General features: G+C 37.5%; 1 protein-coding gene across 1 annotated transcript in view; it reads right to left on the reverse strand.

Moving 5' to 3' along the window:
* GCC2 (GRIP and coiled-coil domain containing 2) overlaps window positions 1–15,293 on the reverse strand; it is a 312,711-nt gene that overhangs the window by 219,963 nt on the left and 77,455 nt on the right. The window contains exon 11 of the mRNA XM_053705442.1: window positions 7,977–8,141. Within this exon, the coding sequence (XP_053561417.1) occupies window positions 7,977–8,141 (165 nt within the window). The remainder of the gene's footprint in view (window positions 1–7,976; window positions 8,142–15,293) is intronic.

Below are 15,293 nucleotides of genomic sequence, written 5' to 3' on the forward strand. Positions count from 1 at the left end.
TCCACAAATCCACAATATGGTTTATTTGACAGTTTAAAGAACCCAACACATTGTATCCTTTTTTTTTTTTTTCCTTTGATTTTTCACACGATTTAAATGTTGCAAAATTTATATGCACTGTTGACCTATTAGTGGGTCTCGTATCACTTTATTAGTGATCTTATCATTTCGATAAGAACCATTGAGTTATGATTATATCATTTATTGAACACTAGGTTTATTTGCACGTATATTTGATAAACAAAACTAAGTACTTACTAGAAGGTTTTTAAGAGGACTCACGTAAACTGGGACATTAGATATTGGTTATCCAGTTTAACTAACCGGATTAGAATCAATCTGTTATTTGTTGTATTTTAAATCATTTACTGCATTGTATTTTAAACTTCGATATATGTATTTTGTGTTTTTATTGTATTTTGTGTTTTTATGATTCTGGAGATCAAAATTATATTGGATTTATATATTAAATATTTGGTTGACTTTGGAACATAGAAATTATTGGAGACTATTTTGACTTTCTATTTTTATTTCCTGTGATATATCTAAGCCATTGGCGCTCCTATATATCCTAATCCATTGTTCCGTTTCTAGACCTATTAGGGGGTCTTCTTTATAGTGAGCAGATATCAGTCCTGGGCGCTGGTTACTTTTCCTTTCCAAAAATTTAAAAGAAGCCTGCAAAACAGCTTTTTCTTGATGGAAAATTAGATAATGAAACTCACAAGAGAGCAGACAACTCAAACTCTTCTAGCAGAAGAGATAGCCAAAAGAAATAACACTTTCCAAGAAAATAATTTAATATCCGAAGAATGCATAGGCTCAAAAGGAGGAGCCTCAAAAGGAGGAGACTCCAAGGAGGAGAAATAGATTTAATAACGGGTTTAATATGAATCAAAGCCTGAACAAAACAGTTAATATCAGGAATTTTAGCAATCTTTCTATGAAATAAGACAGAAAGAGCAGAAATTTGTCCTTTCAAAGTATTTGCAGACAAACCCTTATCCAAACCATCCTGAAAAAAAACTGTAAAATCCTAGGGATTCTAAAAGAACGCCAAGAATAATTATGAGAGGAACACCAAGAAATATAAGTTTTCCAAACCAGATGATAAATTTTCCTGGAAACAGACTTACAAGCCTGTATCATAGTGCTAATCACTGAGTCAGAAAAACCTCTATGACTAAGCGTTCAATTTCCATGCCATCAAATTTAGAGATTTAAGATCCTGATAGAAAAATGGCCCTTGAGACAGAAGGTCTGGCTTTAAAGGAAGTGGCCAAGGTTGGCAACTGGACATCTTGACAAGGTCCGCATACCAAAACCTGAGAGGCCAAGCTGGAGCTATCAGAAACACATAAGATTGTTCCATTATGATCTTGGAGATCAACTTTGGAAGAAGAACCATAGGCGGAAAAATGTAAGCAGATTGGTAAAACCAAGGAACTGCTAGAGCATCTACCATCTCCGCCTGAGGATCCTTGGACCTGGAAAGATATCTTGAAAGCTTCTTGTTCAGACGCAAGGCCATCAAATCTATTTCTGGGGGACCCCACATCTCTATCAATTGATAAAACACATCTGGATGGAGAGACCACTCTCCCGGATGTAAAGTCTCAGGACTGAGATAATCTGCTTCCCAATTGTCTACTCCTGGGATATGAATCGCAGAAATTTGACAAGAGTTGGATTCCGCCCAAGAAAGTATCAGTGATACTTCGTTCATTGCTGAAGGACTGAGAGTCCCCCCTAGATTATTGACATATGCCACTGAAGTGATATTGTCTGTCTGGAATTGAATGTAAAGTTCTCTCTTTAATAGAGGCCAAGCCTGAAGAGCACTAAAAATAGCACAGAGTTCTAAAATATTGATTGGTAACCTCGCATCCTGAGGTTCCAAAAACCCCTTGTGCTGTTAGAGACCCCAGACAGCTCCCCAACCTGTAAGACTTGCATCTGTTGTGATCACAGTCCAGGAAGGACGAACAAAGGAGGCCCCTTGAACAATAAGGTGATGGTTTAACCACCAAGACAGAGATTATCGAATGTTGGGACTTAAATATATCAACTGTGATATCGGAGTATAATCCCTGCACCATTGGTGCAACATGCAAAGCTGAAGAGGTCTTGTATTAAAATGAGCAAAGGGGATCGCGTCCGATGCTGCAATCAGGAGTCCTAAAACTTCCATGCACACTGAAGTGAATGATAGAGACTGAAGGTTTAGACAAGCTAACACTAACTTAAAGGGACACTGAAACCAAATGTTTTCTTTCATGATTCAGATAGAGCATGACATTTTAAACAATTTTCTAATTTACTCCTATTATCACATTTTCTTCACTCTTTTGGCATCTTTATTTGAAATGCAAGAATGTAAGTTTAGATGCCGGCCCATTTTTGGTGAACAACCTGGTTTGTCCTTGCTGATTGGTGGATAAATTCATCCACCAATAAAAAAAGTTCTGTCCAGAGTTCTGAACCAAAAAAAAAGCTTAGATGCCTTATTTTTCAAATAAAGATAGCAAGAGAACGAAGAGACAAAACATTGATAATGGGAGTAAATTAGAAAGCTGCTAAAAATTGCACGCTCTATCTGAATCATGAAAGAAAAAAATGTGGGTTCAGTGTCCCTTTAATTTGTCTCTTTTCTGTCAAAGAAAGAGTCATGGACACTGAATCTATCTGGAAACCTAAAAAGGTGACCTTTGTCTGAGAATTCAAGAAACTCTTCTGTAAATTGATCCTCCAACCATGTCTTTGAAGAAACAACACAAGTTGTTTCATGTGAGTTTCGGCTAAATGAAAAGATTGAGCTAGTACCAAGATATCGTCCAAATAAGGAAACACTGCAATACCTTGCTTTCTGATTACAGATAGAAGGGCACGAGAACCTTTGAAATGATTCTCGGAGCGGTCGCTAGCGACAAATTGCTAATGCTGGTTTAGAAAAGAGAATCTCCGAAACCGATAGTGGTCTGGTTGAATCGGAATATGAAGATAAGCGTCCTGTAAGTCTATTGTGGACATGAAATTACCTTGCTGAACAAAAGGCAGAATAGTCCTTATAGTCACCATCTTGAAAGTTGGGACTCTTACAAAACAATTTAAAGTTTTCAGATCCAGAATTGGTCTGAATGAATCCTCCTTCTTTGGGACAATGAACAGATTTGAATAAAAACCCAAACCCTGTTCCCGTAGAGGAACTGGAACAATCACCCCTGAAAGCTCTAGGTCTGAAACACACTTCAGAAAAGCCTGAGTCTTCACAGGGTTTGTTGGAACATGGGAAAGAAAGAATCTTCCCATGGGAGGTCTTATTCTGAAACCTTTTCGATACCCCTGAGAAACAATATCCTGAATCCACTGATTTTGGACAGAATCCGCCCAAGTGTCTTGAAATAATATTAGTCTGCCCCACACCAGTTGAACTGGATTGAAGGCCGCACCTTCATGCAGTCTTAGGGGCTGTATCTGGTTTCTTATAAGGCTTGGACTTATTCCAATTTGTGGATGGTCTCTAATTGGAACCAGAGGTCTTAGGGGAAGGAGTGTTTTTTTTTTCCCATTAGACTGACAAAAGGAACAAAAAACGATTGGGAGCTTTAAATTTACCCTTAGATTTCTTATTTGGGGCAGAAAAACTCCCTTGCCCCCAGTGATAGTGGAGATAATAGAATCCAATTGAGAACCAAAAAAATGATTACCTTGAAAAGATAATGATAGTAATCTAGATTTAGACACCATATCTGCATTCCATGATTTAAGCCATAAAGCTCTTCTAGATAGAATAGCTAAAGACAGATTTAATATCAATCTTAATAATATCAAATATAGCATCACACATGAAATGATTAGCATGTTGAAGTAAAACAACAATGCTAGACAAATCAGGATCCAATAGCTGCTAAATTGTCCAACCAAAAAGTTGAAGCAGCAGCAACATCAGCTATAGAAATAGCAGGTCTAAGAATATATATATATATATATATATATATATATATATATATATATATATATATATATATATATATATATATATATATATATATATATATATATATATATATATATATTTATATATTGAGAGCAGATTGCACTCCAAGCTAACAAATGTTCCAAGACCCTGGGTGCTGCAAAATAGGCATACAAAACAGAAAAAACAAAGCGCACTCCTAGGAAACCAGTAAAAGGTTCCCTAGGAGTGTGCTTTGTTTTTTCTATATATATATATATATATATATATATATATACACACATACAGTGGATATAAAAAGTCTACACACCCCTGTTAAAATGTCATGTTTCTGTGATGAAAAAAAAATGAGACAAAGATAAATCATTTCAAAACTTTTTCCACCTTTAATGTAAACTAAAATCTTTTAGGTAGAGGGAAGCAGGAATAAAAAAACTAAAATAATATGGTTGCATAAGTGTGCACACCCTTAAAGGGACAGTAAACCTCAAAAATAATGTTATATAATTCTGCACATAGTGCAGAATTATATAACATTATATTAGCGCAAACTTTATAAAACCGTTTATAAAGCCGCTTATAAAGCCGTTGTTTTAAAAAATTCAAAGGGAATATTATGTTTTATAAAGTTTGCGCTAATATGTTATATAATTCTGCACTATGTGCAGAATTATATAACATTATTTTTGAGGTTTACTGACATTTTAAACTAATACTTGAATTGAAGCACCCTTTGATTTTATTATAGCACTCAGTCTTTTTGGGTATGAATTTTTCAGCATGGCACATCTTGACTTGGCAAGATTTGCTCACTCTTCTTTGGAAAAACACTCTAAATCTGTCAGATTGCAAGGGCATCTCCTGTGCACAGCCCTCTTCAGATCACCCCACAGATTTTCGATTGGATTCAGGTCTGGGCTCTGACTGGGCCATTCCAAAACTTGAATCTTCTTCTGGTGAAGCCATTCCTTTGTTGATTTGGATGTATGCTTTGGGGCGTTGTCATGCTGAAAGATGAAGTTCCTCTTCATGTTCAGCTTTCTAGCAGAAGCCTGAAGGTTTTGCGCCAATATTGTCTGGTATTTGGAACTGTTCATATTTCCCTCTACCTTGACTAAGGCCCCAGTTCCAGCTGAAGAAAAACAGACCCAAAGCATGATGCTGCCACCAAAATGCTTCACTGTGGGTATGGTGTTCTTTTGGTTATATGCAATGTTTTTTTTGCGCCAAACATATCTTTTGGAATTATGGCCAAAAAGTTTAATCTTGGTTTCATCAAACCAGAACACCTTTTGCGACATGCTTTTGGGAGACTTCAGATGTGTTTTTGCAAAATATAGCTGGGCTTGGATGTTTTTTTTCGTAAGCAAAGGCTTCCGTCTTGCCACTCTACCCCACAGCCCAGACATATGAAGAATACGGGCGATTTTTGTCACATGCACCACACAGCCAGTACTTGCCAGATATTCCTGCAGCTACTTTAATAGTGCTGTAGGCCTCTTGGCAGCCACCCAGACCAGTTTTCTTCTCGTCTTTTCATCAATTTTGGAGGGACATCCAGTTCTTAGTAATGCCACTTTTGCGCCATATTTTCTCAACTTGATGATGACTGTTTTCATTGTGTTCCATGGTATATCTAATAACTTGGAAATTCTTTTGTACTGTTCTCCTGACTGATACTTTTTAAAAATGAGATCCCTCTGATGCTTTGGAAGCTCTCTGCGAACCATGGCTTTTGCTGTAGGTTGCGACTAAGAAAATGTCAGGAAAGACCTACTAGAACAGCTGAACTTTATTTGGGGTTAATCAGAGGCATTTTAAATGATGGCAGGTGTGTACTGACTCCTATTTAAAATGATTTTGAATGTGATTGCTCAATTCTAAACACAGTTACATCCCCAGTTATAATGCAACCATATTTTATATTTTTTATTTTTACTTCCCTCCACCTTGAAGTTTCAGTTTGTTTTTCAATCAAGTTGTACAGTTTATAGGTCACATTAAAAGGTGGGAGAAGTTCTGAAATAATTTATCTTCGTCTCATTTTATAACATCACAGAAACCTGACATTTTAACAGGGGTGTGTAGACGTTTTATATCCACTGTGTATATGTATATATGCCTTCCTAAGATAAGATTCAATCTTCCTATCTAAGGGATCTTTAAAAGAAGTACGCTTGGCAAGAGTAGAAATAGTGCAATCAACTTTAGGGACTTTCTCCCAAAGCTCTAAACTAGACACAGGTAAACTATACTATTTTTTAAACCTTGAAGAAGGATTAAAAGAAGTACCAGGCTTAGACCATTCCTTAGTAATCATATTAGAGATAGCATCTGGAATAGGAAAAACTTCAGGAGTAACCTCAGAAGTTTAAAAAACTGAATTCAAACGTTTGCTATTCTTGTTATCAAGAGGACTAGATTCCTCAATACCCAAAGTAAACAATACTTCCTTTAACAAAGAACGGATATATTCCATCTTAAAAAGAAAGAAAGATTGATCAATTTCAGAGTCTTAAGTAGGATCCTCTGAGCCAGAGAAGTCCTCATAAGCAGACAATACTTCAGTATGTTGTTGGTCAATACAAACTTCATCAGAATTATGAGAAGTAGGAAGAGAACTTTTACGTTTATTTGAAGGCGGAATAGCAGTCATAGCCTTCTCTATGGCTGCAGTAATATAATCTTTTATATCTACAAGAATATCATGTACATTAGACTGTGAAAGTTTAACAGTAGATGTATTTGTACTTATGAGAAATTGTTTCATGCTGATAAAGTTTCTATAAGTGCCACATACATGAGCTGAAGATGGAAGATCAACCAATTTACAACATACACACTTAGCTTTGGTAAATTTGTTTTCAAGCAACCTGGCTCCTACATTAACATCAGAGGCAGGATCAGTTTGAGACATCTTGAAAAAATATAACAAAAAATAAAATTTAAACAAAATATCCAATTTCCTCAAAATAGTTTCAGGAATGGGGAAAAAATGCTTAGATGAAAAACAAAAGCAAATATCATAGTCCTCTGTAACAAATGAAAGCAGAGAGCAAAAGAGGGAGAGACTTAATATAACAAAAGATGACGCAAATGCTGAGAAAAACTTTTGGCGCTAAGGTTAACAGGAAATGACACAATTCGCGTCATAACAGGCACGACTTTGCGCCAAAGAAATTTGCGTAAACAAAGACACAAGAAATGACGCGACTCGCGTCACAACAAACGCAACTTTCGCGCCAAAAGATTTGCGCCAAAAATTACACAATAGATAGAAGTATTTTGCGCCATCGCAAGCCCAATTTGCTCACGAAAATTTGAGAATAAAAAAACAGACCAAAGTTACAACTAACTGAAACCTCAGGTAAGTACAAAATATACATTTCTCCCAAACATAATTTTCAATGCTGAAACTGCTAGACTGCAAAGGGAAATAAACATAGACCTGACTCAAATAAATGCAATATAGTGCCAAACATAGCTGAGAGTGTGTTAACAAAAGATATATACTTACCTGAAGACACCCATCCACATATAGCAGACAGCCAAACCAGTACTGAAACATATCCGCAGAGGTAATGGTAGAGGAGTATAATGTCGAATTGTAAAGGAAGGAGGCAGATGAATTCCCGCGACAAAATTTACAGCGAGCCTTAGAATGGATTTCCCATCGGCGAGAAAACATAGCATCATTAGGCAAATACTCCCTTCACATTCCTCAGACAAACACAGTACTTTGAAAAGAACTGGAATTCAAAATGCTAAGAAAGCGCCTTTCACAGAAGAAATCAAGCACGACTTGCTTCACCATCCTCCAACGAAGGCAAAGTTTGTAAAAATATGGTATGAATGAGGTAGGAGGTGTATTTATAGGTATTTTGAGGTTTGGGAAACTTTGCCCCCTCCAGGTAGGAATGTATATCCCATACGTCACTAGCTCATGGACTCTTGCCACTTACATGAAAGAAAGCAAGATACACATAATGCTTATATTTACCTTAACCTTCTGCTCCTTTTGTACCCTTTCAGCTTCAAATTCTTTATCCAGGGCAGCTTTGGCTCGCTGCATTTCAAGTATTTGTGCTTCAAGTAACTTATTGTTGGATTGCAGGGTATCTATTCGGGTTACAAGGTCCTCGTTTGTAGAGGTCAGTTTCTCTTGCTGTAAGGAAAAAAAATATATATTATACATTGGTATTATCTTGCTATAAACACAAGTATGAAAATCTTACTGACACATCGTCTTTTGGACCAGCCAAAGTGTTTGTTCCAAGTCAAAGGCCCTCAGTCTAAATGCAATTTGTACACATATTTATATACACCAATATGGATAAACAGCTTTAATGTTAGAGTATGACTATTGGTACCAAAAACAACTATGGGCTATATTACAAGTGGTTCGCTATCATTTGTGCGCAATGGTAGAAAAAGTTGAGCGCAGATAAAGCACTCGTGGGGTGCAAATTTGACCTCCACTCGTAATCTAAAAATAATTACACTTTTGACAACATGTATTGTGTTATAAAAGTTTCTTATTTAATTATCTCTTAGGGTTAATACATCTCAATTGATCCAACGTAGGTTGCCTGACCATTTAAAATGTTCCTAATTTTATTGAGTGATTACCTCTATGTATTGGTATTGCAAAACCACCAGTTTTTAATTATTTTTTTACTTGGTTTAACCACGGCGGCCATCTTTGTGTTATGAAGCAAACAAATTTTACTTATACTATTAGTGAGTGGAACACTGGAACTTTCTTATACTTTACACATCGTGTGGTTTAGTACTTCATAGTGCAATTGCTTTGGATAACAATTAGGTCACTAAGGCCTAGATTTAGAGTTCGGCGGTAGCCGTCAAAACCAGCGTTAGAGGCTCCTAACGCTGGTTTTGGCCGCCCGCTGGTATTTGGAGTCAGTGATTAAAGGGTCTAACGCTCACTTTTCAGCCGCGACTTTTCCATACCGCAGATCCCCCTACGCCATTTGCGTAGCCTATCTTTTCAATGGGATCTTTCTAACGCTGGTATTTAGAGTCGTTTCTGCAGTGAGCGTTAGAGCTCTAACGACAAGATTCCAGCCGCCTGAAAATAGCAGGAGTTAAGAGCTTTCTGGCTAACGCCGGTTTATAAAGCTCTTAACTACTGTACCCTAAAGTACACTAACACCCATAAACTACCTATGTACCCCTAAACCGAGGTCCCCCCACATCGCCGCCACTCGATTAAAATTTTTAACCCCTAATCTGCCGACCGCCACCTACGTTATACTTATGTACCCCTAATCTGCTGCCCCTAACCCCGCCGACCCCTATATTATATTTATTAACCCCTAACTTGCCCCCCACAACGTCGCCGCAAGCTACTTAAAATAATTAACCCCTAATCTTCCGACCGCAAATCGCCGCCACCTACGTTATCCCTATGTACCCCTAATCTGCTGCCCCTAACATCGCCGACCCCTATGTTATATTTATTAACCCCTAATCTGCCCCCCACAACGTCGCCGACACCTACCTACACTTATTAACCCCTAATCTGCCGAGCGGACCTGAGCGCTACTATAATAAATGTATTAACCCCTAATCCGCCTCACTAACCCTATAATAAATAGTATTAACCCCTAATCTGCCCTCCCTAACATCGCCGACACCTACCTTCAATTATTAACCCCTAATCTGCCGACCGGAGCTCACCGCTATTCTAATAAATGTATTAACCCCTAAAGCTAAGTCTAACCCTAACACTAACACCCCCCTAAGTTAAATATAATTTTTATCTAACGAAATAAATTAACTCTTATTAAATAACTTATTCCTATTTAAAGCTAAATACTTACCTGTAAAATAAACCCTAATATAGCTACAATATAAATTATAATTATATTATAGCTATTTTAGGATTAATATTTATTTTACAGGCAACTTTGTAATTATTTTAACCAGGTACAATAGCTATTAAATAGTTAAGAACTATTTAATAGTTACCTAGTTAAAATAATAACAAATTTACCTGTAAAATAAATCCTAACCTAAGTTATAATTAAACCTAACACTACCCTATCAATAAAATAATTAAATAAACTACCTACAATTACATACAATTAACCTAACACTACACTATCAATAAATTAATTAAACACAATTGCTACAAATAAATACAATTAAATAAACTATCTAAAGTACAAAAAATAAAAAAGAACTAAATTACAGAAAATAAAAAAATATTTACAAACATAAGAAAAATATTACAACAATTTTAAACTAATTACACCTACTCTAAGCCCCCTAATAAAATAACAAAGACCCCCAAAATAAAAAATTCCCTACCCTATTCTAAAATACAAAAATTACAAGCTCTTTTACCTTACCAGCCCTGAACAGGGCCCTTTGCGGGGCATGCCCCAAGAATTTCAGCTCTTTTGCCTGTAAAAAAAAACATACAATACCCCCCCCCCAACATTACAACCCACCACCCACATACCCCTAATCAAACCCAAACCCCCCATAAATAAACCTAACACTAAGCCCCAGAAGATCTTCCTACCTTGTCTTCACCTCACCAGGTATCACCGATCCGTCCTGGCTCCAAGATCTTCATCCAACCCAAGCGGGGGTTGGCGATCCATAATCCGGTGCTCCAAAGTCTTCCTCCTATCCGGCAAGAAGAGGACATCCGGACCGGCAAACATCTTCTCCAAGCGGCATCTTCTATGTTCTTCCATCCGATGACGACCGGCTCCATCTTGAAGACCTCCAGCGCGGATCCATCCTCTTCTTCCGACGACTAGACGACGAATGACGGTTCCTTTAAGGGACGTCATCCAAGATGGCGTCCCTCGAATTCCGATTGGCTGATAGGATTCTATCAGCCAATCGGAATTAAGGTAGGAATTTTCTGATTGGCTGATGGAATCAGCCAATCAGAATCAAGTTCAATCCGATTGGCTGATCCAATCAGCCAATCAGATTGAGCTCGCATTCTATTGGCTGTTCCGATCAGCCAATAGAATGCGAGCTCAATCTGATTGGCTGATTGGATCAGCCAATCGGATTGAACTTGATTCTGATTGGCTGATTCCATCAGCCAATCAGAAAATTCCTACCTTAATTCCGATTGGCTGATAGAATCCTATCAGCCAATCGGAATTCGAGGGACGCCATCTTGGATGACGTCCCTTAAAGGAACCGTCATTCGTCGTCTAGTCGTCGGAAGAAGAGGATGGATCCGCGCTGGAGGTCTTCAAGATGGAGCCGGTCGTCATCGGATGGAAGAACATAGAAGATGCCGCTTGGAGAAGATGTTTGCCGGTCCGGATGTCCTCTTCTTGCCGGATAGGAGGAAGACTTTGGAGCACCGGATTATGGATCGCCAACCCCCGCTTGGGTTGGATGAAGATCTTGGAGCCAGGACGGATCGGTGATACCTGGTGAGGTGAAGACAAGGTAGGAAGATCTTCAGGGGCTTAGTGTTAGGTTTATTTAAGGGGGGTTTGGGTTAGATTAGGGGTATGTGGGTGGTGGGTTGTAATGTTGGGGGGGGGTATTGTATGTTTTTTTTTACAGGCAAAAGAGCTGAAATTCTAGGGGCATGCCCCGCAAAGGGCCCTGTTCAGGGCTGGTAAGGTAAAAGAGCTTGTAATTTTTGTATTTTAGAATAGGGTAGGGAATTTTTTATTTTGGGGGTCTTTGTTATTTTATTAGGGGGCTTAGAGTAGGTGTAATTAGTTTAAAATTGTTGTAATATTTTTCTTATGTTTGTAAATATTTTTTTATTTTCTGTAACTTAGTTCTTTTTTATTTTTTGTACTTTAGCTAGTTTATTTAATTGTATTTATTTGTAGCAATTGTGTTTAATTAATTTATTGATAGTGTAGTGTTAGGTTAATTGTAGGTAATTGTAGGTAGTTTATTTAATTATTTTATTGATAGGGTAGTGTTAGGTTTAATTATAACTTAGGTTAGGATTTATTTTACAGGTAAATTTGTTATTATTTTAACTAGGTAACTATTAAATAGTTCTTAACTATTTAATAGCTATTGTACCTGGTTAAAATAATTACAAAGTTGCCTGTAAAATAAATATTAATCCTAAAATAGCTATAATATAAATGTAATTTATATTGTAGCTATATTATGATTTATTTTACAGGTAAGTATTTAGCTTTAAATAGGAATAAGTTATTTAATAAGAGTTAATTTATTTCGTTAGATAAAAATTATATTTAACTTAGGGGGGTGTTAGTGTTAGGGTTAGACTTAGCTTTAGGGGTTAATACATTTATTAGAATAGCGGTGAGCTCCGGTCGGCAGATTAGGGGTTAATAATTGAAGGTAGGTGTCGGCGATGTTAGGGAGGGCAGATTAGGGGTTAATACTATTTATTATAGGGTTAGTGAGGCGGATTAGGGGTTAATACATTTATTATAGTAGCGCTCAGGTCCGCTCGGCAGATTAGGGGTTAATAAGTGTAGGTAGGTGTCGGCGACGTTGTGGGGGGCAGATTAGGGGTTAATAAATATAACATAGGGGTCGGCGATGTTAGGGCAGCAGATTAGGGGTACATAGGGATAACGTAGGTGGCGGCGGTTTACGGAGCGGCAGATTAGGGGTTAAAAGTGTAATGCAGGGGTCAGCGATAGCGGGGGCGGCAGATTAGGGGTTAATAAGTGTAAGGTTAGGGGTGTTTAGACTCGGGGTACATGTTAGAGTGTTAGGTGCAGATGTAGGAAGTGTTTCCCCATGGCAAACAATGGGGCTGCGTTAGGAGCTGAACGCTGCTTTTTTGCAGGTGTTAGGTTTTTTTTCAGCTCAAACAGCCCCATTGTTTCCTATGGGAGAATCGTGCACGAGCACGTTTTTGAGGCCGGCCGCGTCCGTAAGCAACTCTGGTATCGAGAGTTGCATTTGCGGTAAAAATGCTCTACGCTCCTTTTTTGGAGCCTAACGCAGCATTTGTTTGAACTCTCGATACCAGAGTTAAATTTATGGTGCGGCCAGAAAAAAACCCGCGGAGCGTTAACAGCCCTTTTACCGCCGAACTCTAAATCTAGGCCTAAGTTTGAACTACAGTACTAGCTAATAAACAAAGCAAGTCTGACAGTGACATCTTATATGCAGTATTATTGTCACTACTTATTTAAATTTCATATTTAAGACCTCCCATCATTCAGCTGATAAAACTGTTGATTTGTTTTTGATGGTTGAGTTAAAGTTGCATTTCCCATATGGAATAATTTGAAGTGATTTTATAGAAATTAACAATTTCTTAAAGGAACAGTAAACACCTTGTGATTGAAATACAGTTCTAACATATCTTAAGTGCTTTTTACTATACGTAGTTATTTTCCAAACTCCACTCACAATTTACCTTATTTGGAGGAGTCAATCTGGGCTTTAGTTTGCAAACAAGACTAGTCATTGTCATAAACTTAGTATAAAGTGAATTGTTGTGGAGTTAAACTTGCTAAAGTTAATTAGGAACATATATGTAGCTGTACTAGCCTTGAGAAGTAAGCAGAGTGTTTTCCAAGTTCTGAGAATTAGAAATGATTTAATTTTCAGGGCTAAATTATATGAAAAGGGGAAAAAATAAATAATAAAACCCAAATATGTTAAACCAAAGTAAAACAAATAGAAACAGATTGTGTAAAAAGCAGTAACTTACTGGTTTTCTTGCAAAATTAGCACTTAGAAATTTTCAGTGAAGCCTACCTGATGACAATTCTCTGTCACCACTCAAGGGGGCGCTAGTATACACAGAATATATATAATGCTAAATCACCAATAAAGTATACACAATTTGCTAAATATACAGCAAAAATATATATAGTGCATATACAATGTAATACTTTATACAAAATGCTGTAACTTATCAGTCCATAGGTTGGTCAATCTCTGCTGATGTAATGTCCACTTGGACTGGCTTCCAATGATCTTTTAATCTTGAATTCATGGCAGCTCCTTCCCAAACAAGAGGTCAACTGGAATCTGTGATGGTATAAAACAAACACACAGAAGGTCGCCTCCTAGTGTAATAAAGTACGGATTGTACACAGATATGCAATATCAGATGGTCAGGTACTCACAAGTGTGGCAGCACTCACTCGTGCTTAGTTGTGCATAAAATCATTTTTATTAAAACAATAATAAAAACACTGTACAAAAATACCACTGTGTATTTTAATACACAGTGGTATTTTTGTACAGTGTTTTTATTATTGTTTTAATAAAAGTGATTTTAAAACTTATCACTTGACTGAGAGCCAGTTCATGTTCGTTTGCGGTTGGAGACTACACCATAGACTGAACAGTGAGCTGGGACACTGAGATTCCAGTATGCGCAACTAAGCACGAGTGAGTGCTGCCACACTTGTGAGTACCTGACCATCTGATATTGCATATCTGTGTACAATCCGTACTTTATTACACTAGGAGGCGCCCTTCTGTGTGTTTGTTTTATACCATCACAGATTCCAATTTTCAGTGAAGCCCTGCCCCCAGTGTGATAAGAGTGGAGACGTTTTAAAGCCAAGATTTTGTTTTGTCAGTTCTGAGCATGAGCAATTCTTGACACCCTGTTATTTAGTATATTCACTTTATAGTAAACATGGCTAGAAGTTTTATGACATCAGGCTAAGATAAACCTTCCTACAGAGTCTTTCGGCTCCTTGCAGGACTGTTATGGGAAGCAATGGACACTGTACAAATATAGTGTACAAAAAGAAATAAAAAGTAAAATCCATTAAAATCCATGAATAATGCTTATACGTAAAAGGGACAGTCAACACCCGAAAAAACTTTATCCCATACCTTCGATCAGCCAATGACAATGCACCGCATCCCATTTTCAACACCTCTAACGATATACTAGTAATCATCCAAATCACATACCTTTTTCTAATAGAGATATGGCAGCCAAGCTCCTCCCCCTCCTCCTTCGCCCCCTTCTTTACTAAATGCCATGCTCGTTCATGTATGAACCGTTGATGCAAGAGAATTTTAAGTTCTGTCAGTTTTCAAGCCGAAATCAGAAGTGCAAGTGTGAACGCGTGTTAAGAATCCAGCCGAGGATTCGATTCTGATTGGCTGATTAAATTAAACTGAAACCTATTACGTCACGGTGGGGGGAGTTTGGCTGCCATATCTCTATTAGAAAAATGTATGTGCTTTGGCCGATTACTTGTATAACGCTAGAGGTGTTGAAAATGGGATGCGGTGCAGGCGCATCGAAGGTATGGGATAAAGTTCTTTCGGGTGTTGACTGTCCCTTCAATAGAAATCATTACAATATGCAACTGTTTAGTGTTTATTT

This window comes from Bombina bombina, chromosome 3 (assembly GCF_027579735.1).
Source record: "Bombina bombina isolate aBomBom1 chromosome 3, aBomBom1.pri, whole genome shotgun sequence".
Taxonomy (NCBI): domain Eukaryota; kingdom Metazoa; phylum Chordata; class Amphibia; order Anura; family Bombinatoridae; genus Bombina; species Bombina bombina.